The 27,587-nt window shown below is 40.3% G+C and overlaps 3 protein-coding genes and 2 non-coding genes across 5 annotated transcripts; all 5 read left to right on the forward strand.

Annotated features, from left to right (window-relative positions):
- Nucleotides 1-184: 184 nt before the first annotated feature.
- cct6a (chaperonin containing TCP1, subunit 6A (zeta 1)) lies at nucleotides 185-12,331 on the forward strand. Its single transcript, XM_042498850.2, has 13 exons — nucleotides 185-452; nucleotides 1,351-1,414; nucleotides 2,339-2,473; nucleotides 2,660-2,833; nucleotides 3,080-3,183; nucleotides 5,369-5,639; nucleotides 6,540-6,622; nucleotides 8,456-8,552; nucleotides 8,768-8,915; nucleotides 9,915-10,048; nucleotides 10,242-10,344; nucleotides 11,767-11,839; nucleotides 11,944-12,331. Exons 1-13 carry the CDS (start codon nucleotides 316-318, stop codon nucleotides 12,014-12,016), a joined length of 1,596 nt encoding a protein of 531 aa, XP_042354784.1. The 5' UTR covers nucleotides 185-315; the 3' UTR covers nucleotides 12,017-12,331.
- Nucleotides 4,795-4,931, forward strand: LOC121953108 (small nucleolar RNA SNORA22). Its single transcript, XR_006106481.1, has one exon. It is a non-coding gene; the product is annotated as a small nucleolar RNA SNORA22 (small nucleolar RNA).
- On the forward strand, nucleotides 6,315-6,451 carry LOC121953107 (small nucleolar RNA SNORA22). The gene has a single exon (XR_006106480.2). It is a non-coding gene; the product is annotated as a small nucleolar RNA SNORA22 (small nucleolar RNA).
- A 1,495-nt stretch (nucleotides 12,332-13,826) lies between the features above and the next one.
- Nucleotides 13,827-18,312, forward strand: sumf2 (sulfatase modifying factor 2). Its single transcript, XM_042498851.2, has 9 exons — nucleotides 13,827-14,065; nucleotides 14,162-14,303; nucleotides 14,394-14,508; nucleotides 15,400-15,444; nucleotides 15,538-15,688; nucleotides 15,857-15,912; nucleotides 16,875-16,959; nucleotides 17,696-17,837; nucleotides 17,942-18,312. Exons 1-9 carry the CDS (start codon nucleotides 14,011-14,013, stop codon nucleotides 18,042-18,044), a joined length of 894 nt encoding a protein of 297 aa, XP_042354785.1. The 5' UTR covers nucleotides 13,827-14,010; the 3' UTR covers nucleotides 18,045-18,312.
- Nucleotides 18,313-20,306: 1,994 nt separating this feature from the next.
- Nucleotides 20,307-27,051, forward strand: bicdl2l (bicaudal-D-related protein 2-like). The gene is made up of 6 exons (XM_042499280.2): nucleotides 20,307-21,030; nucleotides 21,626-21,745; nucleotides 21,831-21,989; nucleotides 23,605-23,687; nucleotides 23,817-23,937; nucleotides 25,501-27,051. Exons 1-6 carry the CDS (start codon nucleotides 20,503-20,505, stop codon nucleotides 25,855-25,857), a joined length of 1,368 nt encoding a protein of 455 aa, XP_042355214.1. The 5' UTR covers nucleotides 20,307-20,502; the 3' UTR covers nucleotides 25,858-27,051.
- The last annotated feature ends 536 nt before the right edge of the window (nucleotides 27,052-27,587 follow it).

The following is a 27,587-nucleotide window of genomic DNA, read 5'->3' on the forward strand; positions in this document are numbered from 1 at the left end:
TTAAACCATGCATAGTTTTCATAACTTTTAATTTAACATCTTAAAACACATTTTATTTTTTCACCTTACTTTTAAGGTTGGTTTTGAGTCTCACGAGTCCCCCCTCCTCTTCCGTTATTCTAAAACGGAGGGTATGACGCTTTCTAAAAACCTGTAGTGTCCGAGCCCGGACTGGTTACGTGAAGGCAGCACGAGAACACGTGTTGGAGCCTTCTGGAAACCGACCCTCCTTTCCAGAGCGTCTGAGCCCGAGCAGTGCGGACTCCACACCGGCGATACTTTTTACTTTTACTTCGCTGGTTGAGCTGCTTCGCCATGGCTGCCGTGAAAGCTCTGAACCCTAAAGCAGAGGTGGCCAGGGCCCAGGCCGCCCTGGCGGTTAACATCAGTGCCGCCCGGGGGCTTCAGGATGTGCTGAGAAGTAACCTGGGACCGAAGGGGACCATGAAAATGTGAGCGCCGCCGGAGCCCTTTGTGCAGCATGCTTGCTAAGCTAACTTTGCTAGCTAGCTAGCTAGCGTAAGATGCAGTTCACCGGTAGACTGTAGTCATCCTGCCGACACTTGACTGCCAATGTATTTAAATATTGCAAAGCCTCGCTGTTCTGGTACTGTGTAATCCTCCGCCACAGAGTGCTAAATCGGAATTTCTGACAGTTTTTGGCCTCCGCTGGCTACCGGTTAGCGGATTTTCCCGGCGCACGTTGCCCTGCCCAGTCATCGTCACGATCCGCTGTGACAACCACCAAGCTAACATTAGCATGTTAGCATTAGCCGGTTAGCCGATTACGCTAAGATCGTCAAAATTAATCTCTGTTTTTGCTACTCAGATTCACGAACTGTCTATTAACGCTAACTTAATCGTTAACTGGTGAATGATTTAATCACTTGTAACAGAGTTAACGTTAGTTTTTCTAAAGCGTCAGCAGGATTAATTCAGGAAGTTTAGTTAGATAAGCGTTACTGTATTTCTGTCAGTAAGCAGATATTTAGCTTGGTTATGACTGACAGAAAACTCTAACTTTTCTTGACTATCTGTAAAACAAATGTATGGGATGCCATTTTAGTCCATAGTAACTAATAAATGGTAAATGCCAGTTATTAGAACTGTATCTCTATACAAAAATGAGTATGACATAACTTAATATGACTAGATTAAATAAATACATAAATGGGGCAAAAAACTAAAAATAACTATATTTATTCCTTTTATTGATGTATTTATTTATTTATCTATTTTATATTGAGTTATAATGGCATTCCATACAGTGTGGCTGACTGTAGTTTGCAGGGATCAGCTTTTGCTTTGGTCAGTCAACATTAACCCTTCTCTGCCTGTTTGGATCCGCAGGCTGGTGTCTGGTGCAGGAGACATAAAGCTGACCAAAGATGGAAACGTCTTGTTACACGAGATGGTAAGGAAGTGCTGAGCTGTGAAATGACACTTATTTTGTCCAGCTATCCTGTCCTCTGTTGTGTATTATTGTTGGAGCGACCACACCTCTAATTCATGCTGATGCCATTTAAGCCTTTGCAGATATATTAAGCACAGTCCCATATCACCACGAAACAAAAATAATACTTATCATCTTTCGACTGTGCAGCAAGGACTGAGAGGTGCAATAATTCTTTCTAGCATTGGCTTAACTGTGCAATAATTGGTGAAATAATTCAACTACAGCAATACTCAGCAATACATATGTTGCACATATTGTATATATTTCTTATTCTCATTTTTACTTATGTATATACTCTGTTGCACTTACTAGCATTGTACTCCTATTTTATATTTCTAACTTTACATAGTTTTATGCACGATTTTGTCGCATAAAGCACCTACTTTCATGTTCTTTTACATAAATAACATTCTCAGCACATTATCCACATTTGAAATCTTTTTCATACTGGAGTTAACATTGTATCACATTAGACACTTTTTATTGTTATACTTTACACACTTCATACTTATTATTTATTATTATTATTTCTATTGCTATAATTTTCTATGCATTACATTTAATATTTAAACAATCTGGGTTTCTTGTTAATTAGATAGTGAGAGCAAGGTACCAGAAGTGTCATTTTGTTACCGTATTGTGGTACAAAACCACCAGTACATTTTTTGATATAGAGACAAAATGAAAGTTATTAGCACTAAAGGATTCTCCTGCACTCTTGGATGTGTGCTGCAGTTCACACTTTTGACAAGACACCACAGGCTCTGTGAAGTTATTTGACAATAATCGATGACAACCAGCATTACTTGAAGCTCTGTTTTCCTTTTATTAAATGTGAAGGGGTCTTGCATGACAACTTGCATTATTTGTTGTACTTTGCAGCAAATTCAGCACCCGACGGCCTCGCTCATTGCAAAGGTTGCCACGGCGCAGGATGACATCACGGGAGATGGAACCACCTCAAATGTCCTCATCATCGGTGAACTCCTGAAGCAGGCCGACCTCTACGTGTCAGAGGTAAAAGAGGAAGGCTTGCTGTTTAAAATATCTACATTCAGAGGCTTATCTTGATATCCACGCTCAGTGTACATCTTTTATTTAACCTAAATTTGCATGTGTATCTCTTCAGAGTGCATTTCAATATTCAGTTGCTGGAGCCGGATATGTCGCCTGTTTGTAACTCCCTTTGATTTTGTGCTTCAGGGTCTTCATCCAAGAATCATCGCTGAGGGCTTTGAGGCGGCGAAAGAGAAAGCCTTGGCTGTTCTGGAGGAGGTGAAAGTGACTCGGGAAATGGATAGAGAGACGCTCATCAATGTGGCACGCACCTCCCTCAGGACCAAGGTCTACGCAGAGCTTGCAGACCTCCTCACTGAGGTGAGACAATAGCAAGTGGAGCTCAGTGTACCCAAAACTGAGGGTCAGCAAGTGACCCCAGAGCTTCAAACGATGATTTTTTTCTTTGCTATTAATACTCGTGATTCACTAGTTCATCCCTTTGGCTGTAAAATGTCAAAAAAATGACAGATGTCACTTCTGAGGCAGTCAGATTGTCCCTTTGGTGGTGAGCTGATTATTTCCTGTCGGGTGTGTGTGTGTGTGTGTGTGTGTGTGTGTCTGCAGGCTGTAGTAGATGCTGTGCTGGCCATCGCCAAACCTAATGAGCCCATCGACCTGTTCATGGTGGAAATCATGGAGATGAAGCACAAGACCGACTGCGATACACAGTGAGTTTTAATAAAAAGTCATGACTTGGAACAAGAGGCACTCAGCCCTCCTGGAGTCTGACCCCTTTTTCCTCGAAGCAGATTTTTGGGGTAAAGACTGATGAGATACCTTTAATGCCCTCGTCCCTGTTTAACACCACACATGAATAAAATAAATACGAGGGCTTTTAAATACTCTTAAATTCATAGCTCACTGTAAAATAGAAATAAAAACATGCACAATAAAACAAAAAATCACAATGAAATTTGGACATTAGCGGGGAAATTACCAATCGGGCACAGTGGGAGAAAGGGTTAAAAGCACCTGTGAAAATTGTGCCGTTATATTTAGATATGCTTTGTGCTCGGCTCATCTATGCTAACAAGATAACCACATTTTGAAGATGCTTAAAAGATGTGGCTGCAGACTGTCACGATCTTACACAGACATATTACATTGTATATAGTCACATCTTTAGCTCGCTCATTAAAGCAAAACGCTTGATAACTTGTTAGATAAAATATAGCTAAATCAAAAGAAATGATCCTAATGTCTGATCAGCATCTTAGCCAGCTTTGTGTGGTCCTTAAATCTGTGGTGATGTTATGTAGATTGGTAAAAAAAAAAAGACAGTTTGGTTGCTGACATATTTTTAAGATGACACGAGTTATTGTTTGCCAGAAAAATCAAGGCTATCTCTCTTTGTTTATATTACATCTAACACTTGCACCACACTGCCTGCGTGTGCATTGCAAAACCTTTTGGGTTTTCTTTTAAGTTCCTTTGTTAGCAGTTTAGAGCAGCCACACCGCCCATGTGAGCAGCGCTGCTTAGCTGCGACTCAGCTGCAGCACATCTAGAGTTTCAGAGACTTGATAATTTTTCGTGCAGTATTCAGCAAATAAAGACAGTAAAAATAGCCTTTAATCATATTGACATTATACCCTCTTTCACTACAGTTTTAATGTCTATATCTGAAAGACGTACAAATATATCTGTTTTACTCAGTCTCTCCTGTTTGAAAGTACAAGCCCTCGGTCTGTATTTCGATGTTTCTGTCAGCGACAGTCCTTTCAGTTGTTGACACAATCATTTTTGTGAAATATTGGTTTGACTCTGATGTTGACAATGCTGTGGCTTGCACTGTCCTATAAATTCCTGCAGTATTGGCTTTTAATTGTGGAAATACAGTGGTTACGGCTCTGCAGCAGAACTGCTGCAACAGTCCACACTGGACACCACAAGCGTGCCGGCTGAGCCGTGAGGTAGCTATCAAGCATTGCTCACGCATGCAGCATGTCCCAGGCGTAACAACACGCTGCCACAAAGTAACGTAAACTGTAAAAAGAAGCTAACGTTAGGTCAGCATCATGTTCATGAATACATGGTGGACTTAACTGATCCTCAGAGAGTGAAAGGGGGACACGTAACCAGCTGTGCATGAGCAGTGTTGACTTCCCCCCTTTTTCATTGAGACCAGAAGCTTACATTTATCACTCATTTTGCCCCGTTCATAAAAGTTAAGCAAATGTGTCTGGCATAACTTCACCCTCTTCCGCGGTGCGTGGAGAAGGGAAACTCCAGCAACACTTGTCGTACTTCAAGTAGGAAATATTATAAAAGCCTTTGCAGTGCACAGAGAACACCCAGGGGTGCTAGCGTAGCTCCCCCTGGTCTCTTGAATCTGTGCTACAGTAAATCTGATCTGTACCTCTGCATTAGGAGAGTCCGCTCCTCCCCTACATGTATTCAGCGGATCAGAATAAAGTTATCATCACAGAAACTGACATAAATACACAGTGAATTTTTCATGAGTCGATAATGATGAATGGCAGTTTCATGTTTCCTCTGTGTTATTTGGAGTATTGACCTCTGCTCTCTGGATGCTCTAGCCAAGGAGGACATCGTAACCCCGCTCAGGGTTAAGAGGAAGATGCCTGTATTATTTAGAATAACTTAATTGCTATTACGTTGTTCTAAATACTGCACGTTTTGCTAGAGATTTGATCCCTTTTGTTTATAAAAGTAACATCATGAATAAATCCTTCCGTCACATTTTGTTCCACGTCACGCTAATTTTTTCTCCACTGTGTAAGAAGACCTGTAAATAAGGGGGCGGGACTTTGGAATCAGCCAATGGTCAGTGATGCAGGGGTGTATAGGTGTGCCAGACGTCTGAAGGTTGTTGCTCCTTTTCTTTGTCAGGCTGATCAGAGGTCTGGTGTTGGACCACGGTGCGCGACACCCAGACATGAAGAAGAGGGTGGAGGATGCCTATGTGCTGACCTGCAACGTCTCTCTGGAGTATGAAAAGACGGAGGTCAACTCTGGCTTCTTCTACAAGAGTGCTGAGGAGAGGGAGAAGCTTGTGGCTGCAGAGAGGAAGTTCATCGAGGACCGCGTGCAGAAGATCATCAACTTTAAGAACAAAGTCTGTCCCAATGGGGAGAAGGGCTTCGTCGTCATTAACCAGAAGGTATGCTTGAGAAAGAATCATTCAGTATTGGTATTTTAACCGTGGGGCTCTTAAACTGTAGTACTTTGTCTCCCTACAATAGTACAGTTTACACTGTAAAGTTCAAAATGTGCTTTAAAAAACAAAATGAAGTGAGAAATATGAGGGTGATGGAAGCAGAACCAGTCGTATAAAAAGTGAAGGATTACAGGGAATAAGCAGACAAATAAATGGTAGATGTTTACAGTCAGCTGTCACACCTTCATAATATGTAAACAATGCTGTCTAGAAACTACAGCATTGAGCTGATGTCATCAGGTATTAGAAAAGTAATGCCTTAAATGGCCTTTCACAACCAGCCGAAACAGAGCAATACTTGCTTGGCTTTAATTGCTGAGGCTGTGCATCATATATTAGCATCTTTTGCTACTTAAAGACCCCATCAGTAATTATTTTCACGAAGTTACAAGTCAATTTCATATAAGATTTAAGGCGAGGGTGGCCAAAATGTGGCCTGCAGGCCAACTGCGACCTACTGCCTGTTTTAAAGGGCCCTTTAAAAAAAAATAAACAAAATAAACATGTTTCTGATGAATTGCACTGTAGTGTATATAGCCCACATTTCAAAAATGTCTTCATGCACACCAAGTTTTTTAAAAATCTCGACATGTTTAAATGAAAATAAAAGCCTTTGCAGTGCACAGAGAACACCCAGGGGTGCTAACGTAGCTCCCCCTGGTCTCTTGAATCTGTGCTACAGTAAATCTGATCTGTACCTCTGCATTAGGAGAGTCCGCTCCTCCCCTACATGTATTCAGCGGATCAGAATAAACTTAATATTGCTGAAACTGACATAAATACACAGTGAATTGTTTCTTGAGTCAATTAATGGAAGTTTCACATTTTCAATGTGTCGTTTAGGGCATTGACCCGTTCTCCCTGGATGCCCTTGCCAAGGAAGGCATCGTAGCCCTGCGCAGGGCAAAGAGGAGGAACATGGAGAGGTAAGAAAGTAACATGTTTTCCCTTTTTGTTACGAATACAAGTCTCTTTTTTCTGGAAGTGGAAATGTTAGAGTTGCTCTGTTTTGGGGGGCGAGCAACCGTGTAAAAGTGGAAATTACTGCATTCTTTTAAATTTGGAAAAAGAGCAAACTAAAGCGAAAGTGGTTTAAGATGTACAGTTTAAAGCATCACACAGCACCTAGAAACTATGAGGTAGCTATAGGTGAGCTGTTCCACTGGCTTTTGTTTTTACCATCTTCGGACATACTGATAGTAATAACACTGTCAGCAGTTTACCGTCATTATCGAGACTGCTGTTTTTTTCAGAGGGCACCTTGAACACATCACAGTGGTCCTGTTTCATTAACGCCCCTTCCCATTGAGAAAAAACAAACACTACATCTGGTTTGTGTCATTAGTGGAAAAGGTTAAATTCTGCATTCATTCCCAGGATAAGTGACTGCAATATTCATGGGTATTTATTGGCTTCAGCTCTCGCCTGCAATGATGGAGACACGACACCCAGGTGGACACACTGATTTCTGCCCCTTTCCTGGTGCGCCTGCTAACACCGCTGTTACATTTTCACTGGCGTCCATGCTGCTTTCTAATGATTGATAACCTGTTCTCTGGCGTGTTCATGATGTCGAACATGACACACCAGGAAAAAAAACAAAACAGAAAGGCACATTTGTCCACGGGCTATGAGAAAGAAGTCTATCATCTATTTTTAGCAGGCTTTCCCACATTAAATAAAACTGTTATATATGCAGTAATCTTGGTGGATGATGTCATTGTATTCACCGATTCTGTGGTGGATTTAATTTGTAAAACAACAGAAGCAACTGTAAACAGTTAAATCATCCCGTACCCAGAAACCAGGGATTACCAGAACCACCGAGGATGCCGTAAACTCACTCACTGCAGTTTAGCACACGGGGCTGCAGTGTGGAAACATGGACAGTTAAAAAGCAGCAGCCTGCAGTCTAACAAGGCAAAAAAGGAGTAAATTCTAATCGTATTTCACCTTGTGTTATTTCATGTGACAGATAAATGAAAACCGTAAAACAGTCATACTTTACTCAGCCACAAGGGAGGGCCCTTCAGCACAAATGAGGGACCAGGGTATGGTGTGCTTTACTATCATCAGTACAATGTGTCAATTGCATCTCGATCATACTTATTATGATTTTACTGGAGAAATGAAAAAGAAGAACTTTATTTGTCATCATATGAACAAGCATACAGTGATACTGTAAACTCTATGTGGTCCACAATATATATAAATAATTTAAAAGTAGTCACAAAGTAAAGATAAGGCACTAATAGTTAAATAGGCACAACAGTATTAAGTAATACAGTATGAAGGGGGCAGCGTGGAATCAGTCACACAGGATTTTATAGTGATTTGATTCATCTGCTCAACAACTGCAGTGTGTCACAAAACGTATTTTTGTTGGGGCATGGCACGTAATTCCAGTTTTACATCACTAGCACTTATTACTTATTTGTGACATCTCCACCCGTCTGGGATCATTATGGAAATATTTCCCAATTTGTGAAAACCAGAGTGGAAATGATGGGTTTCAGCCTCTGGACATAAAATGTAGTTATACTATCATTTGCACTGATGCTTAACAAACGTTGAGAAATCCATTTGAAGAAGAGGCAGAGATGAACTTACTTCATTTTAACTTTACGAATGAGCCAACCCGATTCCCTTACATCAGGGCACGCACCCCCGCACAGACAGCACTCTCTTTCCACAGCTGCATGATGTTTATCATAAATCAAAAATCTGCGTTATGCACACGGTGTGTTTTTCCTCCGCAGGCTCACCCTCGCTTGCGGAGGCATTGCCATGAATTCAGTTGATGACCTCACACCTGAGTGCTTGGGACACGCTGGGTTGGTTTTTGAACACACACTGGTGAGTGTTAATCTTGGTTTCTCTGGTAGTATTCTTTTATTTATTTATTTCATAAGATTTTGAGAGGCTATGTCCTTGCTGCAGCGGCGGCGGGTTCAATCCAAGTCATCCCCTCTCTCTCGCCCTTTCACATTTAAGCTTTCCTAGCTCCAAAAAAGGCAAAAATTAATACGATTTGGAGGCAGAGTTGTTAATGACCCCATTCCTGTTTGCAGGGAGAGGAGAAGTACACGTTCATCGAGAAGTGTGGGAACCCTCGCTCCGTTACCCTGCTGGTGAAGGGACCCAACAAACACACCCTCATACAGATCAAAGACGCTGTCAGGGACGGTTTGCGGGCAGTCAAGAACGCCATCGAAGATGGTAAGACGCTAAACCTAAAGTTTTAAGGTGTTTTTAAGGCATTTTTATGTCAATATTTACTGCTTGAATGCTTTTTATATTTTATCGCACATTCGGTATCATTTTTTAACACTTTAAAATATCAAGTTAGACAGTAAATGTAAGTTTAAAGTACAGTACTTTTGTCCCTCTTCATAGGGTTTGGTTTTCCTGTATAAAACGACTCTGTAAAGCCCCTTCAGACTTTATCCTCGTGTTACTAGTATAAACAATATGTAGACACATGGAATAATGTACAAAACAACGTAAACTTGGACACTCTGCTGCCATTGTGGCCGTTTAAATGCCATATTCCAGATCTTCTTTTAATAACTGTACATTTAAGCCATACCATGTTTATTATCGCATTTTTGATTTTGTGTGGTTTTTTTTTTAAATGTTAACTGGTTTGCATATTAGTTATTTGTTTGCTTAGTGATTGTTTTGGGGTCTTTGTTCATGCTCGGTATGATTGAAAATTAAGGGCTCCCTCAGCTGATTTCCAGAGTCTTAAAATTTTGAATGAACATGTCAGACGTCTTAAGATCCAGTCATTCAATTCATGACCAGAATTTATAAGCTCATCACCCTGTCCTTCAGGACACAGCAGCTCCAGTCATTTCTCTTTATTCTAATCATCCTGATGTTAATTTTATCATAAAACTAATAACTGACAATTGGTGTCAGTTTATTCGTTCTGTGGTAAAATGCAGTTCTCATTTGCACAGCGAACACCCAGGGGTGCTATTGTAGTTCCCCCTGTTCTCCGAGCTCTGTGCCACAGTGACTCTGGTCTTTACCTCTGCGTGAGGAGAGTTCAGTCTCTCCTGCATGTATTAGCTGATCAGAACAAACTCCCCAAACCTTTGTTTTTGAATCCACTGTTTCAGTTTGCTTTGAACACGTTGTCCTTGTCTTACTGAGCCGAGGTGATTATGCTTTTGTTTTTTTTCTGAAAATCTTTTCCTCTTTGTCTTTCAGGTAGTGTTGTGTCCGGTGCCGGTGCGTTTGAGGTGGCTGTGGCCGACGCTCTGGTGAAACACAAGCCCAACGTGAAAGGCAGAGCCCAGCTGGGAGTCCAAGCATTTGCAGATGCTCTCCTAGTCATCCCCAAGGTGAAGGATTTTTGAATTCCTCCCCTGGCTTTCATGTATAATAGAAATCTCCTGCTTCTGCATTGTGCTAATACTGATATCTTTCACCAAAGTTATGCCTTAGACAGGGTAAAAAAAAAAGGTATAAATGAATCTGTTAGCATTCACCCTGTAGTGACCTCTGTGGATTTTAATTATGCATCCTCCTTTGCAGGTTTTGGCCCAGAACTCTGGCTACGACCCACAGGAGACCCTGCTGAAGCTGCAGATGGAGTACAAAGATTGTGGACAGCTAGTTGGAGTGGACCTCAGCACAGGTCAGAACCGCAGCACACGGTTAACAAAAGATTGTGTTTCTCAGTGTATCGACAGAAGTCCACAACAAACATGCACATCAGAATACCGCTTTTCATTTTCTCTAAAGCATCAGTAATATTAGTACCACAGAGGTGGAGCGGGACGTCCGCTAATCAGAAGATCAGCAGCTCGATTGCCGGCTGCAGTAATGTAGTGAAAAGACTTCTCCGTCCACATCGTGGTACATTTAACGGTCTCACAGACCACAGCCGGTTACAACGCCGCCTCTGTTAAATGGTACATTATTACAACCTCGTCCGCCGTCGCCTCGTTTGTTGCTGTGCGAAACTTTTGACTCCGCCCTTTAGGGCTATCTATTGGCTGTATCCATGCCAACATCAAAGATGCATGGAAGTATGTCGGCAGTGAGGTCTGCAATGTTTGAAACCGGCAAATTTTTTTCGTACACAAAGTGAGTATAAATGGGCCGTATGAGTTCCTGTGGGTGGGGAAGGAGAGGACATCTGAACAAGCTGAATATATTTACAAAATAGTACTATTACTTATTACAATGTAGTGATACCTGTATAAATGGGGAGTAGTTAATTTTGTCAGGTACAAATAAATACCGGAATTAACTGACACCTGTATAAATGTAGTAAAATGCAGAGTAGGTCATTCTGTAAGGTACTAATATCTGTCAGAATACTAATCAGAAGACTAATTCCTGCATAAATGTAGTTAAATGTGGAGTAGGTCGGGGCGGCCTCTCGCTCAGTGAGTGGAGCATGCGCCCCATGTAGGCTGAGTCCTAAGCAGCGATCTGGGTTCGATTCTGGCTTGCGGTCTTTTGCTGTGCGTCATCCCCGGTCTCTCTCCCCCTCTCCTGTCACTCTCTGACTGCACCATAATAAGGCCAAAAAAAAAATCTTTAAAAACATGGGGAGTAGGTCATTCATTCAGGTACAAATATGTATTAGAAAGGATTACTACTTGTATAAACGAGGAATACGTCACTTTTTCCAAGTAGGAATATCTACTAGAATAGCCTACTCTTGTATAAATGAGGTTAAATGTGGAGGAGGTCATTTTGTCAGGAACAAATATCTATCAGAGGAGCCTACTTCCTGTAAAAAAGGGGAATGGGTCATTCTGTCAGGTATAAATCTCTCAGGGTTGATTAGAGTAAAAGTAAGAAATGTTTTTAGTGACAGAATCATCCTGTCTTAGTATCACGAAGGACACCGTATGAGACAGACACTTTGATTATTTGTTCCTCTGCAAGGCTGCGCATTTGTATCGAGTGTCACTCTTATGGTTATCTTTTTTAAGTTAAGTATTTATTATGTCGCTGTTTGAGTTGCATCTGTTATCAGCCCCCAATACCTGGTTGCGCTCTAATGCTCCTCTATCACAAGCCTCTTAATCCTGTTGCTCTTCAGGGGAACCCATGGTGGCCGGAGAAGCAGGCGTTTGGGATAATTACAGCGTAAAGAAACAGCTTCTTCATTCATGGTGAGCACACACATTTCTAAACTGCACAAAACCAATTAAATATGTGAAATTCTCCTCGTGCGCTGCTCCATCAGTCTTTGACTCGGCTCATTTTTCCGTTACAGCACGGTGATCGCCAGCAACATCTTGTTGGTGGATGAAATCATGCGAGCTGGAATGTCTTCCCTCAAAGGTTAAAGGTCAGCTGAGGAAGCTGCAGCCGTTCTCATACTCACAGGGATAGTTGTTTAGCTGAAGGTTCAGTCAACGTGTCCCCACTCTCGGGACTCCGAAGCACCCCAGTCTGATGGACGGCCCGCTGAAAACCCCACGGCATCCATCACCGCGTCTGTCAGAAACCATTGTTATACTCGTCATGGTTTTTGTTTTTTTTTTCATGGATTTGTCAAAGGCTCCCTCTGATTGGTTTATTTATGAGATTTTGTTAAAAGCACTGACCTCTGCCACTCAGTTCTGTTTCTACCCATTAAAGTTTCTTGGCTCTTGAAAAAACAGTCTGTTGTTTGTCTTTGGAGAGTTGTCGGATCCAGTGGTTGACTTGGGAGAGACAAATTGGGTTTCGACCTTAAAAACATGCGCAAATGACCCGAATCGCATCCAGACAATTCAAACAGTTACTCGGAACCAGTGGCTGGAGGTAAGTATACATTTTTGGTACTTGAACTTGAGCATTTCCATTTTTTGCGACTTTGATTCAACATCATTTCTTCGCGAAAATATACTTTTTACTCCATAAAAATACAAGCTGGAAGATTTAATGCAAGACTTAAAAGTGTAAGCAATATGCACTGTTGGAGATTGGACTGCCAAACACTTGGCTTCATCTCCACCAGCATATTTATGCTTCTCACCAGGTAATGTACAGAAACATAAATCTGCTCCTTTTAACAGGAATAAAATATTTTCTTTAACAATTCATCACATATACAAACTCACAACTGTGAACTAAAAACTAGCTATTATGTTGGTTGAAATGTCATTTTCTATTAAGTTTATGCATGTTTAATTTGTATTTTAAACTTACTATTTAAAAACTACTGGATGTTTGTTCATTTAGAACAATCAGAAAATGAAACCACTGTATTTGAAAATTACTTAAATTAATAAAATATCTAGGATTTATTGTACTGAAATGTCAAATTATTTTACAATATTAAATGTTCTTGAGTATTGAAAGTAAAAGTACAAGTAAATGCTTTTATCAAAGAAACATGTACACACCCTGAAAATGGAGTGTACATTACACTAGAAAAAAAAAACAAGGTCTTTTTTTTAGTAGTAAGTGACTAAATGCTTCAGGGAAATGTAGTGGAGACAAAATGGAAGTTGACAAAATACAGATACTTAAAGAAAAATACTTAAATGCTGTAATGAAATGTTTTTACTTTGTACATTACTCTCCTGGTAACATCACGACGTTTATCAGAGGCGGAAACTGTAAAAACAGAAATGATGGATTTTCATTGCTTCGGTCAGAAAACTAAGCCTGATCTTAAAATAGTGATACTTGATCGAAATAACTTTGCTCTGTATGCCTCATTTGAAATTTTGTCTTTTTTTTTAAACTCCAGGATTTCATCTTCAGCCTCTAACTTTCAAACATCAAAGGGTAAGTTTCTAAAATCTGATAACTATTTTGTGGTGGAGGGAGGCTCGTTCACTTTCACAAGTCACTCAGTGAAAAGCATTTATAGCCTTTGGTAGGACAAAAATAGATAAAACTAAGTCAAACCCCAAACACCCACCTTTTTATTTGCAAAACCTATAATGTGTTAAATCAACCCAAAGTATCAAAAACAAAAAAAGCTTAATGTGAGAAAACCATGCATAGTTCCATAACTTATATTTTAACATTTAACACCTTAACTTTGTGTCATTTACTTAGTGCAACTTAATATCGTTTCTGCAGAAAAAAAAATCAATAAAAAGAAATTAAAGTTTGTGTGTTGAAGTTTAATAAAAGCGGAACCTTTCCTTTTACACGGAATCGGAAACTGTTTGTCGTTTCACCCGTTTCCGTTGCAACGATGAAATGCGTCCGACAGAGAAATGTATCGGCTGCATTGAGTTTGGGAAGTTTTGCTGCTAGCTAACGCTTAGCTCGTATTTTTGTGTAGCGCTAAATATGCTCGTAATGCCACATTGATGTTAGCTGAAAGTAGCCTGCAGACATGAACGTTAAAGCGCTGTGGCTGCTGTCGGCGCTGTTGTTGCAGGCAGCGGCGGGTGAGTGATCACCTTTACACCTCTGAGCATGCCAAAATATCAGCTGTGCTAACTTTAAACCAACGTGATGGAGAAAAGTTTCCTCCTGACACACAGATGAGATGCTGAGTTTACCAGGGGGAAAGATGTTAATGGGAACCAGTGCAGCTGATGGGAGAGATGGAGAAGCTCCCAGCAGAGAGGTTCAGCTGCAGCCTTTCAGACTCGACAAATGTCCCGTCACAAACGCCGATTTCAGGTAATTAAACGTGCAACTTTTTATTAAGATGCTTTATATAACGAGTTCAAAAAATGCTCTAACAAAAGCACCGACCTTCATTCACCACAGAGACTTTGTGAGAGCACAGAAGTACAAAACTGAAGCTGAGACGTTTGGCTGGAGTTTTGTGTTTCAGGACTTTGTGTCCGAAGAGCTGAAGAGCAAAGTCACGCAGAGAATAGAGGTACTGTCGTTGTTTCTTAAGTAGCGATGATGTGCAGACGATGAAGAAACCTCCGCTGACACTGACTTGGTTTCATAAGAATCAATTTATTACAACAAAGTTCAGCATCCACCAGGCACCATGGTCTGCCTGGGAGAGGATTCAGGACCAATGTGAATCTCTCTCTCTTACAGCTCATGCATGTGTCTTATATAGGTACAAGCATCTACACATTTATCAGTAAACATTCCTTCACCTATTGTGTTCAATCACAAAAACCCCAAGGGGACACATTTCATGTAATTTAAGCCTGGTGCCAGTACTCCGGACATCAGACCCCCAAGGCCTAACCATCCCTTAACCTCTGATCTCAAGATAAGACGCATATAAACAGAGCATAATACACCTCAGTACTGAGATTAATGCTGTGATTTAGACAAAAATAACATCAGTCAGAGCATTATTGTTAGTCTGACATCAGTTGGCCATTGAGTCATAGTTGATATGTTTTGTCTTGCTAGATAATTCACATGATGTAAACTGCAGCCTCATTTATTTATTTATTTAATTTTTTTACATTGAAAGTTTCATTTTCATTTATTTTATTTATAAGGACAACACACAATCAGCGTTTCTGTAAATGTGCCAGTGTTAGCCAGCTTTTCCACTGTAGTCCTTGGACATGAAGCAACAGTATATAGCTTTTTGGCACGAATAGTAACGCACGCAGCGTGAAGCAACAACACACACTTAGCATGCAGACATGCGGAGCAGCAACAAGAAACAGCAAAACAGCATTAGACAAAAGCAGAGTTAAAATATAAGAGTGCTTTAATGCAATACAGTGGTAGAGTTAAAATATATTAAAAACTGTTTCTGTGTTGTGAATGACGTCTTTTCTTTCCCGTCCAGTCTGCTCCTTGGTGGTTGCCTATAGAACGAGTATTTTGGAGACAGGTGAGATCATCTGTCTCCTCCTTTGTTTTTTGGAATATCTCGTAGCATGCCTTCATTGCCGACCATTAACTCCTATAACGCGCTTCTGATTAGCCTGCAGGACCTGGTTCGGGCATCCGGGAGCGGCTGAGCTTTCCGGTGGTTCAGGTGAGCTGGAACGACGCTCAGGCCTTCTGCCGATGGAAAGGCAAGAGACTGCCCACGGAGGATGAGTGGGAGTGGGCTGCACGAGGAGGGCTGCAAGGTACGCAGTTTAACACTGAGAGGAAATGCTGTTTGTGCCAGAGTTCTTCACCTTTTTGACAGCCGCATCCACTTTCGACTGACATCCATTAAACTGTGTTGAATTGTGTTTTATAGTTTTCATGACCACCTTCCTTCTCTTATCTCGTTCCCGCCTCTTGTGTTTCAGGTCGGACGTATCCGTGGGGAAACAAGTTCCAGGCCAACAGAACCAACCTGTGGCAGGTCGGCCTACAACTATAATGAATGTTGAGTAGAGGCATTGCTGCTTGTTATTTACTGTATCTTGTTAAGTGTCCCTGAGTGCTTTGAAAGGTGCCTATAAATGAAATACAGTCATATTATTATTAGTCGCCTTAACACAGTTCATTGTCCTCATAGGCTTTATAAGCAGGGTACCCAGGGTGATGGAAAACCGGGAACAGTCATGTAATTTCACAAATACATTTTCCAGGCCTGGGGGAGTCTTGGAATTAGAAATAATCACCGTATGTTTTGGAAAAGTCATGGAATTTTGTTACGTGTAATGATATTGTTACAGTAATCTTCCTTTACGTAATGTAACATAACAGCAAATCATTTTCTGGAGCCGACGAAGTAACGTAGCTTTACGTTGTTTCCGTCTCGTATGTTTCTCCATTTTCTCCCTGCGTTTCGTCTCTCCCTCCATGTATGCCAGATAGCTGAAATCATGTTTGAACCGAGTTTGAATAGGATATATTTGGGGGAAAAAAAACACTGGTCAAGTGAGCCAATTTATATTATCGGTCCTTAAAAAGCCACACAGGGTTCCAGCACATTTTTATGGGCAATAAAAATGTGTGGGAACCCTGTAAAAGGGATTCACCAATATGTTGGGTTTTTTTTTAAACTAATCATAGCTCATTTATTTCTGTAGAAAATGATGAAAATTATTTCAGCTAAATACAAAATTGGGGTGCAAAAATTTTTATTAACTGAGAAATGTATAAAAAAATTGCTGCAGCAGGAATAATGTTTGTTTGGTATGATTTTACTCTGTCAAACAAATAATGTTACATGAATACATGAACTCTGGTAATCGAACACAAACACTGGAAACCAGCATCCTCTCAAAGACTAACTATTGTAGTTCTATTGTCACATGAAAAGTTCATGAAAGCGTGTAAAAACAAAAGCGTAATAATTGGCTTCTCTGTATGTTTTAGGGTTCATTTCCAGATGTTGACACAGCAGAGGATGGATACCACGGCGTCTCTCCTGTCACAGCATTTCCTCCTCAGAACGGTTATGGTAACTGTCCCTTTGTGAAGTAAAGAAAAAAACATTAATGAGACGATAAAGAGAGTCCTGGGAATGAGTCCTAAAATCCAAAAATTGATTAGCATTTAAGCACTTGTGGTTCCTTCGTCTCAAAGTCAGTGGTTTTTTTGTTAATGGGTTTTTGATAAGAAGCCTTACGACATAAAATACGTCAATAAATACCCCAATCGTTACCTCTGAAGCTTTTATGCGTCTTATGAAAGGCGGTTGCTAACAAGTGGCAAAGTAAGACTACGGATTGTCAACAAACAAAGACCAAACACAGCTTTACAGCCTCGCAGCCGTGGCAACACTTAAAGAAATCCTAAAAGTGGTGTTTATTGTGAAGATCATCTTACTGAACTGAATGTGTAAGTATCATCAGCGTTTGTTTACCACAGAGATTATTTTCTGCAACGATCCAAAATCCAATGGAAAAATCCCATAGACTTTTTGCCGAGGGAACCAGGGCGACATTAGCTTCTGCGTTGGCCTACAGAAAACGTCATCCCTGGGCCACTCTGAGATTAGAAGTGCTACATGGTAACAGATGTTTTTAGTCGAATGCAGTACACAGAAAAGATGTTACAGAAATATTGAAACCAAAGAGAACGTGACGTACTCGGCTGTGACGTCTCTCGCTTCCGGAAGCGTTTGATTTATCGTATCTCTATAAGGTCAAAGGAAAACCCGTGCAAATTATTATATAAGTTAACTCTTCCTGCAGGACTGTATGACATGATGGGAAACACATGGGAGTGGACATCGACACCCTTTCCAGCTGCACAACCAATGTACGTGCTGCGCGGTGGCTCCTGGATCGACACGGTGGATGGTTCAGCCAATCATAAGGCACAAATCACGACCAGGTGAGTTATAAAAAAACCCCCAAAAAACTGTGTTTTAAGACTTTGAGCCCAAAGAGCAGCTGTGCGACAGTCCTGACTGATGGTTACGACTCTGTGTCCCGCAGGATGGGCAACACTCCGGACTCTGCCTCTGATAACTTGGGATTCAGGTGTGCTGTGAGCGATGGACAGAAACAAGGAAAGAAAAAAGACAAAACTGAACTGTAGCAACACACAGGAAATCAGAAATGTTAAGTGATGGACAATAATTTTCTTTTGAACCAAACAAAGATAAAGAAAAAAGCAGGGGACCAATTAAGTATCAGTGACTAACAGTTCATTTCAGTGATGGTGACAGGAAGATGTGACACACTGTATTTCTCCCATGGAGAACTTAAACATTTTTTTTATGAACTTCAAAAATGAATACTAACACCCTAATATTCAAGAAATAAATGATTTTGCAAAGAAAAAAAATTTGTTACTTTTTTTCCAAAACACAGTAGTGCACACCCTAAAACAATAAGACTGCCAGGCAGGCCTTACAAGCAGGACTGAAGAGATTCACTGAGGAATTTTACTTGACTAGAGGAAAAAGGACACTGTTTGACTGGCAGTCTTCCCTCTTCATGCCGGGATCTCTTTTGCTGACTGTTTTTACGTGACCGGAGAGTAAATCAGTTCGTCGGTTTAGTCACAGCCTCCTATAATCCCGTCTTTGTCTCTTTGTTTACTTTCTCATCTCGAGTGGCCAGCTGAGAGGTCGTTCAGACTCACTCTGTTTAACAACACAGATAAGAAGTTTTTCCCCTCAACCTCCAGTCTTGTTTAAGTATCGAGTTACTGCATTAAATAAAGAAATGATAAAGTGCTTTTGAGCTGCCCTCACAATCCAGATATTATATAAGTGAAGTGTTTTTAGTGACTTTGACAAATATTTACACAAGTCAAAATCAGAGCAGGCAGTTTTATTCTTGTTAAATACAATATGCGGAAAGGGTTGTGTTATTTTCAGATAGACAATTGGAAATTTAACATGCATTTTAGAAAAAAAAGAAGCAGCAAATTACACAAAAACTACTCCAAATTGGATTTTTTTCTCCCTTTTTTAAATGCCCTGAAATGCAGCCTCTGAATACTGATCTCATGATTTGACACTGCTGGTTAAGATTTGCTGAAACGTGTTTGTCGCATCAGAATGATAACACAACATCACCTGATCTACACGATATACTTTCCCCACATGCTTTCAATTAGGTTTGACCTATTTGGAATAAAATGTAAATGATCGGAGATGATGAGGAGGAAAAAAAATCCAGTTTCACTCTGCAGACCGGGCCCATACACCCTGTGACAGCTTTTAGAGAGACGGTGAGAAGAAACACCTCAGCTCGTAAATCTACACAACAGTGAACCACTTCCTGTTGCTGCACATTGAGTAAAAATAGGTCTGTAATTAAAGTTTATGAGATCACATGAGATTAGGTACATAGCTGAGACAGGAACGTGACTGACAACTTAAAATGTGACACTTTAAAGCCGGCAGAATATCATATCGCCCTCTGATACAAGGAAAGAAACAGGAATTTTACTTAACAGTAAAGTAACCTGGAAAATAATTTAAAGCTTCCTCTTATGCCCCATTTAGACATAACAAAATATTCAGTTACAAAACAGGATGTTTGTCAATGACTCATCTTTGCTCATGTATGTGGGTGATTTGTCACCAAAAAATTACCCTCCTAACTGTAAGAAATAGCTACAACTGGTGTTTTCCCCCTGAGTGTTTCGATTCCAAAAATAAATTATTGACTAGGCAAAGGAAAATTTAAGTCACAACAGAGATATTCAACTTGCCTTCCATTGAAATTGACTATAAAGATATGCCTATATAATTACAGCAAAGATATGCATGACACATCGCACTGCAGTAAAAAAATTAAAATAAAACAAAATCCCCAGAGTCCCCAAAGTCCCCAGAAGAATATCTCTCTGAAAAGAAAGGAAAAAAACATGTTGCTGGGGTGTCCTCGATCACATAAATTCATGCAGCACTAAATATTACAAAATTACAGAAATTCTTGTCGGTCTTTTTACATAGAGCACTCATCCAAAATAAAAGATTTCTATCTTTAGCAACATGCATCCTAGTTTTTTAAAGTTTATATTAACAACATTGATATAAACATTTAACCACTGGGATGTTATGAGAGTATGCGGAGGACTCAAATGTAAAGCCTGCATTTATTTTTCTGCTGCGACTATAAATATATCACCGTCTCCTCTGCTCTATATATTCACTTTCTTAATAAAAGAGCAGTTTAAATTGGGTATCATGCGTCACTCCTGAACAATCTGACTTATCTTAAAGGATCAAACGCCCTCCTCCCTTTGTTCCCCTGCAGCTCTGGTATGTTTGCACGTCATGTGTTTAGGTAACGCCTGAAAGAGGAAGAAAACTCACGCAGGCCACATGAAGCCACAACCTCCAGTGACATCACATCATGTCATGTCGCGTCCCTGTGAAGACACATGCAGATCAGGAAAAACAAGTTTAGAGGCATTGTTTGTCATTCTCCCTTCTTAGCTCTGTCTTTTTGCTCTTCGGTGTTTGTGTACATCCTGACAGTAACCTCAGCTGGTTTGATTGAGTCTACTTCTGCGTGCGACTTCTGCCAAGCGGGTCATGGACTACTCTCAGCCTTTCTCAGCCCTCAACGAGAGGCTGAGACCTAAATTCACCACCAGCGACCAGCTCTACTCGACTCTGAACAGACTGGAGGGCTCGCTCAGGAGCAGATCTTCATCTTACCGACCTACAGTTCTGCCACCTGAACCAAAAGCCCCTGAGACCATCACAGAACCAGAAGATCCAGAGGAACCTGAAGACGACTCGGAGCAGGAAAGCTCGGTCTCTGATGAAGGAAACTGTGCTGATCTGTTGAACACCTCATGTCTCATCACTGAATTAAATTTAAAAGATTTTGGAGAAGAAGAGCTTGTTGACGAGAACAGGTGCACGTCCTCAGCTGAGGAGAAAGACAATCCGGGTGAGCTGACCTCAGAGGGGACAGATCAGTCCAAGTTGGTGGCCTCGGACAGTGAAGGTGGGAGCTCCCTCCAGAGGAGCTATGTAAACGGGACTTTACCAGACCTGATCAAGAGTGGCAGGCCGCTCAGCAGACGGAGGACACTGGGACATGTTTCAGACACGGTAGGATAACAATATTTCTATATCTGTCCAAAATGAAGGTATGTCTGTGTCTTGGAAGATGAAAATCTCTTCTGCTAAAACAGGCTTGTCAAACAAAACCTGTTATGCAGGGAGGAGGCAGACTTCCAACTGTCATACAGGAGTTTATTTACAGAGATACACAAGATAAAAGATGCAAAGTCCCCAGAATGACAAAAAAATCTTGTCCCTCGTCATAATGAAATATGATCAAAATGAGTTTGACGTCAAAGCGCAGGTTAATCCACTCTGAGGTGAACAAGTTTTATGATTTTACACCCGCTGATGGCAGTTTGATTTGTGGTTGAGTGTAAAGATGGAAACAGTGTTGGTGGGAAATGTTTTGTGCCTGACACTGGATTCATGTGTGCATATTTGTTTGTAAGTGCTGATTAACGTCTCAGCTGGTGCGACTGGATTTCTTGTCTACAGTTTCACTCAGGAATCTAGATTAGCAGTTTCTGTTTACATTGTGTAAAAAACGCCACAATGTACTTTCTGTGTGCGGGCATCTAATTATCTCTGCAGCAAAAAGTTGTTGTGGAAAATGTACTGATATGATGTTTATTGTTTGCAGCTGAAAGAGGTGCGCAGGGAGGTGGAGCTGTCTCGGAGACGGAGCATCAAGCTCAAAGCGCAGGTGGACAAACTGCAGGAGAGCAGAGACGGGCCGGGATGGAGCCAACACAGAGAGAGGGTAAAGGTTTTACACAGTACCAGGACCTTTATGGTGCAGCTGCAGAACTCTTATTATAAATGCTTTCTGTTCGGTCCGATCTCAGGTCACAGAGGAGGTTCTGTCAGTTCTCCGCCTGCTGCGCCCGCTGACAGAGTCCGAGTCCAGCCAACCTGAACCCCCTCATGGGGAAAACAGCCTGGATGCTTCACTGGCTCAGCTGCAGAATGTGGCCCGCGAACTGGCAATCTGCCACACCAAACAGGTAAAGGCAACACCCAGTCAGATAAAGCTGCTTACCTCTATCATATTAATCTCAGCTTGAGTTGATTTTAGAGGCACGTCCCTCAGAAGAATGTTTGCTTTGCACAAACATGTGGAACCAAAGAAAAAACATTTCTGTATAAAACTATGGAAGCCTATTTCCACCAGTGTGGATAAAAAAAAACAAAAAAAGATCCTGTCAGGTTATTGTAATGAAAAACTTTCTCAACATAGTGACTCAGTATTTCAAAATAATAACAAACTTTCTTAAAATAATAATGTAAAAACGATAAGAAACGATACTAAGTCATTGGGTCAATATTTTGAGACGATTTCTTATTATAATGACTCAACAGGATCAGGTTTTATGAAAAAAGGGAGATTTCCATAAAAATCTGACTTTATTAAAGTGGAAACAGACAACTTTTATACCCCTTCCCATCCTCAGCATGTCTAAGTGGTTATGTTGTTGCCGCAAAGTTGGTGTGTTGCAAAGACATCCGGGTCACTTTATACTTTCCGAGGAGCCCTGCAGCTGCCATAGTTCCCACAGTTACTTTAGTTGTTCCGAAATCTGCCTTTTCTGCTTCTGGGGATAGTAACTGCAAATAATTACACTGATATTCTTTGATTATTGGAGATAGTTACCAGGGAAAACAAAAGCACGACCCTGTTCCTGTTGTGAAGAGGATAGTGCACAGTGTGGTTGCACTTTATTTGTGCCTTAATTTTACCAAGAGATGACCGACACAACTGCATAGTGAATGTGAGGCCTCATTAGCACAAACTCATGACATTTTACATTGCATAAATCATTCGACTTGTGGATTTTCCTCTGCTTATACGAAGCAAAAATAAATCACACACAGGACGTAAATTATTTTCTGGGGCCTTAAATGTCTTTACAATTGAATGTTTCTAACCTGTGAAATAAAAGTAAATTAAATCTTTGTCTCCACTAAGGGAAATTTTTTTTTAGCATGCAAAGTCATGAGGTCTGTGTCGCCACAACATGTAGTGACATTTCTGGTAAGCTACGGCCCACACAGAGGTCTGTGCAGAGGCGTGACGTCAATTTTACAAAGACTTATGAATCCTTTTAATAGGGAACGAATCTAAACGCTGATAGTGTCATTATTCTTTAGCTAATACAATTAATATTTACGTCATAAAGGTTGAAGAAAAAAAACATTGTCTACTGTCCATTTCCACTTTTACCTGATACAAGTAGTGGCATTTGCTATATTTAAAGACGCATTCAATGTAAGTTAAAAATGACTCAGTAATACATTTTTGGCAACGCAGACAGCTATAATATAATCCCTGAGGCCTGTATCTTGACATACTCAGTCTGGAGGCATTTATGCCCTCCTGCTGAAACATCTTCCTCGTTGTTAAGGTGTTAAAGCTCAGCTATGTGGCCCGACGGGTTTACAGGTGTCAGTGATCTGAGTCTGTCTGTTCTTCACTGTATGTCAGAGAGTCACAAGGTGTGTGACTGATGGTGGGATTAGATCAGAATCCTGTAAAAATACAGATGAGACAGAGTGAAGTCAGTGTGGTTAAAAGCAGATATGTGATAATTACATAACCTCCCTTCTTTGTTCTTTCAACAGTTCAAGTCTGGCACAGACAAAGGAGCAGAGGACAGCGCCATTCTGCAGCAGGCATTACGGGACAGAGATGAGGCCATAGAGAAGTGAGACATGATGCACACTGTCACCTCCTCTAAATAACAGATTTATCAAGATTTAAGAGGAAAAAGGGGAAGCTGTAAGACGTTAATTCATCTTGAGCAATGCGTCATTCTTTCTGTTCCACTGTGCAGGAAGAAGGCGATGGAGGCCGAGCTGCTGCGGAGTAAAACGGAGATGATGTTACTGAACAACCAGCTGCTGGAGGCCGTGCAGAAACGTCTGGAGCTGTCGCTGGAGCTCGAGGCCTGGAAGGTAAAACCTGAGACGAGGTTTAATTTAACGAAGGGACAAAACCTGTGAATAAACTGATCAGGAAACTCTGCAATCAAGCAAATAAAAATCAAACATAAATTAAAATATGGAGTTTTATTAGGTTAAAAAAAGAGTCCATATGAGAGTCTAGAGAAGTAGGGCACAGAGTACACACACACACACACACACACACACACACACACACACACACACACACACACACACACACCTTAATTAGTGTTAAGTGCACACGTCACAATCAGGACTCAAAATGCATTCAGCTGTTAAACACACACACAACACAAACCTCAATTAACATTCACACACATTATTTCCAGTACATGCAGCGTTAGTGCCAGCTGGTATCCCGCCACAGTGTTTGGCCTCAGGCCCACGCGTTCATCCGCTGGGTGCTCAGCCTCCTGCAGGGTTAAACTAAAACAACACTGTACTTATCAAATGTTGTCAAGTTTACCGGGGAGAGCAGCAGTGTCACAAAGTGTTGGATATTTGGAGCTAAAATGCCCAAATATTTGTGTCAAAATTACACAATTTATATTGATCAAATACTTCTCTAGATACATTTTTTTCTAGCTTTCAGTGTGATTTAAAAATGGGTCACTTCTTAGAACAATATCAGAGTCAACTTGCATTCAAGTTCTGAAGTGTTAAAATAATTTTTTTTTCATTTTTCTTTGTCTTTTTTATTGTTACTTTATCTTTAGTAAAATAGTAAATAGTAGTCTTTTTATAAATTTTTTTTACATACTATACATACATTTTTATGTGACTTTTAAATGATATACTGAGTTTTTTTTTACTTTTATTGACCTGCCATAAATGAACATGCTATACTATGACTTCTTCTTTTTCTTACTTTGATAACATACATTTTGATGTACTGAATGTTTTCCAAATGTTTTATACATGTTATACTATGACTTTTTTGATATGCCATACTAAGATTTATGTACCTTTGGGAACTAAGTTTATATATCTATTTTTTTAAATGACTTTTGTGACTTTTTTGACATGATTTTGTACAACTTTTTAGATAGTTTCTTCAACATACTGTACCAAGACTTTTTAACAGTTTTTCCCACATGCTTTTTAAATTTTTTTTAGGCATGCTATACTATGAAATTTTTCGACATGTTTTATCTAAACTTTTTCAACATGCATACAAACACTGAAAACGTTTTTTGAACATGCTGCTCTATGGCTTACAGTCCTACAGTCAAAGGCTGAAATTTATATCTTGGTGAGTTAAATGAGCCCTCCTCTACTTTCCCAAAAACAATCCACCCCCCTTTTTCTGACCACTAATAACTAATAATTTATGAACAGTCTCTATTTTGCCAGTGACACTGATGTGAACTGTTCTAAAAACAGCCATGTAAAAGATAAAACAAAGATCACACTCTCTCAGGTTAAAGATCTTGCTTTTCAACACATTCATTTCGCCTCTTGTTCCCACTTTACCTGTTTCTTATCACTGTTGCAGATTTTTTAAGGTCAGCGCCTTTTGTGCTCTGACAGTCTGCTTGTTTTCCTTTGACACAGGAGGACGTTCAGCTGATCGTCCACCAGCAGCTGCAGATTCAGCAGCAGGCAGAGCAGGCCCAGAAGAAGCCCTCCCGCTTGGGCATCCTGAGGAGAAACAACAAACCGCCCATCCAGCGACCAACCAACTTCCCTTTGTCTGTGCCCGTCCCTCCCACAACCAACTCCAACCAAATCTTCGTGCCAAGATCTGGGAGTTCTGCTGCTATAGCTCCCAGCACACCTCCTTCCTCCCAACGCACCTGGAGGGACAAGCTGAGGAGGACGAAAACCAGTCGTCAAGGAGACCAGGATGGAGCGGGGCAGGAGTCAGACGGCAGGGGTGACGACGGCTTTCAGGTTGTATCACTCGATTGAAATAGTTTGGACTTTGCACTGAGTGCATTCATTCTGATGCACAACACTCACACTCAAAGTTTCTCTGTGCTTAAATCAGAATTTAACACTTGTATGTCTGAGTATAATTATTGACATCACAGCTAGTAGCTAAATGTTGTCCAATATGAAGCTTACACGAGTGTGATGTGGAAACAAACACCAAGGCTGCGGTCAAATAGTCTGTTTCATACTTGAGTGAAATGACCTACAAATATCTAAGAAGCAGCCATGACAAGCACCGATTGAATTCTCTAATTCCAAATGTGCACAGGGTGTAGTGTAAAAGATGAGATTATAGCAGTCCATCTTCGGAGCATTGTAGTTTCATCACTGAATACCCACATCAGTAACATCTGCCGTCATGTAATTATATAGGACATTTTTAGCACCTTGGGGAGTCTTTTCTGAAGTACCTATGATTTTTTTTTTTTTTTTTGACTATTTTGACTGCAGCCTAAAAATGCACTTCCTAGTAGTTTAAGAGACGTCTTGAGTCCTGCAGTTAACCCTCTGAAATGAACAATATTATTTATTCATAGATTCTGGATTCTTTAATAAGGAAAGAGCAGATGTCAAGATGTTAATGTTAAATTAAAATGATATCAGTTATTATTCCAAGCACAGTATTTCTTAAGTATTTAAACATGTTTGGAGGGATCTTTCATTTATTTTTGGGAAAACATGCTTTGGATCTTTAATGTAACTAACTGTGATTATGAACGAGCCATGCAATTGTTTAATACGTAACACTCTAATGCATTACTCAAACAGTCCAGTATGTAGGATTTAGGAGCATCTATTGGCAGTAATAGTGTATAATGAGTATGAGTAGTTTATGTCTAAACACGGAGCAGGTCCTCTTTGAAGGACACTGCTATGTTGTTCTACAGCAGCCCAAAATGGAAAAATCAACATTTGCGTCAGCCGCCATAGTTCTTAGATATGCTTGGTACGTGGGAGATTTTTAAGTTCTGCAACCTCACCACTAGATGACACTAAATCCTACACACTAGACCTTTAATTTCCTGAATATTTATGTCATGTTGTGAATAAATGTAATTGTTATGGAAAAGCTATTTTAAACTTCCTGCAGAGTCAGACTGCAGTTTGTCACTTTAGTCTGCACTTAAAAATTCAAATGAAAAACTAATAAACTTTGTTGCAGATTTATAATTTTATTGTATAATATCAGTTTGTACATTTTCAATAATATATAATCCACTCCTATATGCTTCTTGCCCACATTTAAAATTTATATATGCTATTATTTAGAATGAGCGCCACTACTGTGGCAACATATTCAACAAACAGACGTATAGCACAGCAAAGTTACATCTGATGACAAGAGAAAAGGCATGCTCATAGTGAAACAATGTACAATCATGAACAGATGATCAGTCTTAGCACAGCTTTTAAATGATTACGTTTACATGCGCACTTACATTACACTATTATTCTGAAAATGACAATACCCTGAATTTGATGCGAGCCGTGTAAACAATTTATTCTGTTAGATATTCCGAATTAGGCCTTTCTGAATTAAGCATTTTCTGCTCCAACAAATCCGCCACCGGTGGACAAATCCTATTTTGATGCAAAGAAGCAAAACGGCACAAGCAGCTCCAAGTATTCCATTTTTATGTATTTTGACATGATAAACTCCATGTTAGCACGAGTTTATCGGCGTACGTACGTAAATTAGTGGAATA

The sequence above is a fragment of the Plectropomus leopardus genome, chromosome 15 (genome assembly GCF_026936395.1).
Source record: "Plectropomus leopardus strain MGB_pleo_1.0 chromosome 15, ASM2693639v1, whole genome shotgun sequence".
Lineage (NCBI taxonomy): Eukaryota > Metazoa > Chordata > Actinopteri > Perciformes > Serranidae > Plectropomus > Plectropomus leopardus.

Coding starts and splice junctions, on each gene's coding strand:
- bicdl2l (XM_042499280.2), top strand. CDS start 20,503: ATGGACTACTCTCAGCCTTTCTCAGCCCTCAACGAGAGGCTGAGACCT. Junction 21,031..21,625: donor TGGGACATGTTTCAGACACG/GTAGGATAACAA, acceptor TATTGTTTGCAG/CTGAAAGAGGTGCGCAGGGA. Junction 23,938..25,500: donor TGGAGCTCGAGGCCTGGAAG/GTAAAACCTGAG, acceptor CCTTTGACACAG/GAGGACGTTCAGCTGATCGT.
- sumf2 (XM_042498851.2), top strand. CDS start 14,011: ATGAACGTTAAAGCGCTGTGGCTGCTGTCGGCGCTGTTGTTGCAGGCA. Junction 14,304..14,393: donor GTCACAAACGCCGATTTCAG/GTAATTAAACGT, acceptor CATTCACCACAG/AGACTTTGTGAGAGCACAGA. Junction 17,838..17,941: donor AAGGCACAAATCACGACCAG/GTGAGTTATAAA, acceptor TGTGTCCCGCAG/GATGGGCAACACTCCGGACT.
- cct6a (XM_042498850.2), top strand. CDS start 316: ATGGCTGCCGTGAAAGCTCTGAACCCTAAAGCAGAGGTGGCCAGGGCC. Junction 1,415..2,338: donor ACGTCTTGTTACACGAGATG/GTAAGGAAGTGC, acceptor TGTACTTTGCAG/CAAATTCAGCACCCGACGGC. Junction 8,553..8,767: donor TGGTTTTTGAACACACACTG/GTGAGTGTTAAT, acceptor TCCTGTTTGCAG/GGAGAGGAGAAGTACACGTT.